Source organism: Pantherophis guttatus, chromosome 3 (assembly GCF_059756535.1).
Source record: "Pantherophis guttatus breed Tessera chromosome 3, ASM5975653v1, whole genome shotgun sequence".
Classification (NCBI taxonomy): Eukaryota; Metazoa; Chordata; class Lepidosauria; order Squamata; family Colubridae; genus Pantherophis; species Pantherophis guttatus.
Window position 1 is genome coordinate 103,953,269 of NC_142065.1, and position 5,008 is coordinate 103,958,276.

Sequence of the window (5,008 nt, forward strand, 5' to 3'; positions counted from 1 at the left end):
TGAGAGTGGGCAGCCTTGTCTGACTCCTTTTGTTATATTAAATTTATCTGTTATATCGTCATTCATAATTATCCTTGCGGTTTGTTAATATAAATTTCTTCTATGCTTTTTCCAAATTTTTCCCCAATTTGCATATTTTATAATTGTCTAATCATAAATTTCCAGTTTTGGTTATCAAAAGCTTTTTGGGTGTCAAGGAAAACCAACGAAGCCTGTTTCTCCGGATGTGATTCATAATATTCTAGAGTATTAAGTATTATTCTCATGTTGTTTTTTATTTGGCATCCCGGCAGAAATTCATTTTGGTCTACATGTATATATGTATTTAGTACTAATTTAATTCGCTCGGCCAGAATTGCTGCAAATATTTTGTAATCGGTGTTCAGTAATGAGATAGGTCTATAGTTTTGAATTTGCTGAAGATCTGTATCTTCTTTTGGTACGATTGTGATTATTGTTTCTGTCCATGTCTTTGGAATTTTAGCTTTCTCCATGGCTTCATTATATAACATCAACATATTTTCTCCCAGTACTTCTTGCATTGGCAAACAATACTATTTGATATGGGATTTGTTTTATCAATGGCTAGATAATAAAGCATGGAGAAGAAGTATGAAATATGAAATTAAGGTAATGATAAAATATAAGAAAGGTTTTCTCATGGGAAATAAGCCGTTGTTAAATACCTGTTAAATGAGAATAATAATATAAAGGGATATATAAAATTGTCAAATAAGAGAGATTAAATAATATGTAACCTTAGATATGGGATTAAGCACAAAAGAATTTTAACCGATCGACACACTGTCGGTGATTGTATTGAATGATGGTTGTTTTTATGTTTTGTTATGTTTAAAATAAAAAAAAATTCAAACAAAAAAAAACAAGTTGCTCTCTCAGTGATTAAGGCAGTACCTTGTTTATGAGGGAGCACGAGATAACAAGGGTATTAATACAATTGTCAGTCATTATGAGAGGTTTTGTTTAAAAAACAAATTCAACTGTTACTATTCCCATTTTATATTCCAAGCTTTACTAGAATATTCTTTTCATCACTTGTTTGAAAGAATGGAATATTTCATTTATCCAGTATACCTGGCCTGAGGGATCTAATAAATAAGTTTGAATTTGAAAGAAAAAGTCAAGATGTATGTAAACATTTCTCACCTATAAAATTCTTCTTTAAGATCATTATTTTCCCGTAGGAGTTCTGCATTTTCTCCAGCATATTTTTTAAGCTTGCAGCTGAGACTCTCATTTTCTCGTCTGAGTTTGTCCAGCTGCCCAGGCTCATCTGAACTCTTTTTCCTGTAAAATATCACGAGCAGAGTGAAATTAGCCCCCTTAGGTTTTTTTATTTGAATCATAATACTTGTTTAACATTAAAACTAATTGAAATAGCTGAGAAAGGAAGAGGAAGTCAGGGTTAGTAGCTCACCTGCTCAGTTTTTCTTCATACACTTTGCAGAGTATGAAGAGTTCCTCTTTTTCTTTGGCCAGTTGCAGATTTTTATTCGTAAGCTCCTGAATTTTTAATTCCAGCTCCTCTTTCTCTGTCAGGAGTTTTGACATTTCCATTGCCTTTCTGCAAATTATGAAGATTGGAGAGAAATTAGCTCCCTTTGTAAAAGAATGAGCTTTTTTACTTGAATGATGTTTGTTTGTTTATTTATTTATTTATTTATTTATTTATTTATTTATTTATCAAATTTGTATACCGCCCTACTCTAGAGGGATGGCTAGAGGGAATGATCACTCTTTTTCTTCAATTAAAACACATTAAAAATACCTTCATGGGTGGGTGGGTGGGTGCGTGCGTTTCATGCGCCACGTTTGTGCGTGTACGTCAATGCACAGGAAATAATGCTTTGACCATTTTTTTTTTTTTTTCTAAATATGTTCCATGAAAGGCACAAACAAATTCAAAATGATTTTCAGAAGCGAAGTAAAGTTATGGATGTAGGATATGAGGAAAGTTCTCACTGCTCATAAATGCCTGTCGACATATTTCAACAAGTTGGTCTCTCAGTGATAGTAGTACCTTGTTTATGAGGAAGCGTATATTAATTGTATTAATACCCTTGTTATCTTGTGCTCTCGCAGTACCTTGTTTATGAGGGAGCGTAACAAGGGTATTAATAAACCCTCAAGATACTAAACAGCAAATTGTTACTAAACTCTTTTCAGAAGTCATTCTGTAGAATATGGACCAACAACAAAACATTCAATTAAAGAAGGATGGGAATTGCTTTGATGTCAGGAAACTCTCACTTTTGTGTATAAAATGTGTATAAGTGTATAAATATTGTTGGGCAGCGGGGGTTGGCAGTTAAAAGATCACTCCTATACATATCTTCCCTGAGATTAACTCCTAGATTTGTATATGTAAAAGTATAATGAGCCATAATTCATTAATTTCTTTCTGAAGTAAGGAGATGTTCAGGTTTTCCCAAGCTTTCTAAGATAAGGGGAACCTAATGTGAAATTCTGGAACAGGAAGTTCATGGTGGCTATCTAAAAATTTCTAACCTCCACAGTCTTTCTTCATACTCTCTGCAGAGCTCCTCTTTTTCGTTGGTCAACTCAAGGTTTTTAAACGTCAGGATCTCGGCCTTGACTCGGAGCTCTTCGTTTTTCTAATGTCAGTTTTGACATCACTGTTCTCTTTCTGTAAATTATGAGAACCGGAGAGATATTAGCTCTCTTAGCCCTTTTTGACTTGAATTACTAAGCATACCTACATTCCTAATTATTTATACATTCCATTATACCTATTGCTCTTCTCTTATTTAGCTATACATACATATGAAAGAATGGAATATTTAACTTCCGGTGGCTCCGCGGACGTCGAGGACGGTCTCCATTGACCGCCAGCCGCACGATCTGTTAAAACCGCCCTGACAGCGCTAAACTGCTGTCCGGCGGTTTGAAAAAACTCTCCTTCGGGAAAAGAAGGAGAGGAGAGCCGGAGGGAGTGGGTAGAGCTCCCCGAAAGTCCCTGGATTAATGCCAGGGGCTCGGAGGGTGAGAGCTCCCCAGTTCAGCCCTCCCAACGCTCCGGATCCGTGGTGTCTCTGCCAGCCAGAGCCAGACATCGCGTCCAATTCTGCCGGCAAACAGTGAGTTTTAATGAGTACTAAAGAGGCAGACAGAGCAGAAGCAAGAGTGCAAGCATTTTAAAAGAAACAGAGCTTAACTCCGTGTATACATTGTTGCTAATGGAACTTTCTTGAGCTGGAGGCTGGAGAGGAAGCCTTTGTTATGGGCGGAATGGAAAGTGAAAGTTAAAGGGAAATTGCCTGTTTAGAGCTTTCCGCTTGAAGAGAAAATTGCTGGGGACTGAGAAAAGACTGGAGAGAGGATTAATTATTTTGAAAAACTTTGAAATAAATATTGCAAGACTGTTTACAAGACTTTGTGGCTGTAAAAGGAATAATTCATTTTAAAATAAAATGGCTGCTAAACAAGTAAAGCCACCAACTTCTAAAGGGGGAGGAGGTTCCCCTGTAGTGACTCAAAAGCAACAACTTCCGGCTGATACACAGTCACAAGATCTTAAAGAATTTATAATGGGTACCCTGAACAATCAGGCAGTAATGATGAAAGAATTCTCGGAGGAGTTAAAGAAAATTAAAGATGTGGTGGAAGAAAAACATGATGCAATAAGAGATGACATTGTTTTTGCAGTTTCAGGACTGGCTAATCATATGCTAAAGATTGAGGAGAGAGTACGGGAAGTTGATGAAGCTAATTTGGAGTTAGCAACTAAATTAGGAGAGGTTATGATAAAAACAGAGAAAGTGGATGATGAAATGGTCATGCTACAATATAGATCAATGGAATTTGCCCTGAGACTGAGAGGCTTGAAAGAAAAGAGTGGTGAAAACTTAAAGGACATTTGTTCCAATGCTCTAGCAGAGATGATTTCAGAAAGGCCAGAAGATGTGGCAATTCAAACTGACAAAATCTACAGGGTTAATTCTTGGCTGGCAAAACAAAGGCAGCTGCCAAGAGATGTGGTGATTTATTTTACAACAAGGAGAATTAGAAATGATATCTTGCAAGCTTCTTACAAAAATAAGATTCAAGTGGATGGACATGAGCTGGTGGTTTTGAAGGAGCTCCCTCCTAAAATGTTAAGAGACAGAAAGCAGTTTGGTTTTTTGGTGAATGAATTAAAAAGCCAGCAGGTGCAGTACAGATGGGATGTCCCATTTGGTATAATAGTGACATATGCTGGGCAAAGACATCGCTTAAACACAGTTGGGAAGGCAAAAGACTTTTATGCCAATGTTTTAAAGGCTGGACGGCCATCCTCACCAGGGGGTGGTAGAAAGCAATTGGAAATGACACAACAAGAGAAAGATGGAGGGCAAGTACAAACCTATGCTCAAGCTCTAGCTGGAGGATCTAACCTGGAAGAAGATTTATTGTTGAGTGGGGGTCCACCACCAACCCTTGAACCATTAAAGAAGATAGAGATGCCAAGAGAACAACGACTGACAAGAGCCACTTACAAACAGCAATTGACACAACAGCCTCAAGATCTAACCCAAGAAGTCCAAAAAACACAAGCAGTGGGAGGAGCTAGGCCGAAGACCAAAATGGCGGAGGAGGTTCAGCTGATGCTCTCAAAGCTTGGAGGGCCTAGAGATGGTAAATAAATTTTTATCTTGGAACGTTAACGGCTTAAATTCTCCACAAAAAAAGAAAGAAAATATTTCACTACTTGAAGCAATTTCAGAATGATGTTATTTGTTTGCAAGAAACGCATATTAAATTTTCAGATCAAAAGTACTTGATAAATTCGAAATTAGGTACACATTTTGTGGCATCAGCACCAGAGAAGAAAAATGGCCTAGTTATATATGTTAAAAGAGGCTTATCGGCCAACTTAATTGAGGCTGATGCTCAAGGTACATATATTGCAGTTGAATTAACAACACAGAATGGGAAGTTGCTTGTAATTGGAATATATGCACCTAACCAACAGCAAGATAATTTTTTT

General features: G+C 37.0%; 1 protein-coding gene across 1 annotated transcript; it reads left to right on the plus strand.

The window, feature by feature from the left end:
• Nucleotides 1-3,239: 3,239 nt before the first annotated feature.
• LOC148114711 (uncharacterized) lies at nt 3,240-4,718 on the plus strand. The gene has a single exon (XM_087890110.1). It carries the CDS (start codon nt 3,453-3,455, stop codon nt 4,662-4,664), a length of 1,212 nt encoding a protein of 403 aa, XP_087746236.1. The 5' UTR covers nt 3,240-3,452; the 3' UTR covers nt 4,665-4,718.
• Nucleotides 4,719-5,008: the final 290 nt, after the last annotated feature.

Coding starts and splice junctions, on each gene's coding strand:
- LOC148114711 (XM_087890110.1), top strand. CDS start 3,453: ATGGCTGCTAAACAAGTAAAGCCACCAACTTCTAAAGGGGGAGGAGGT.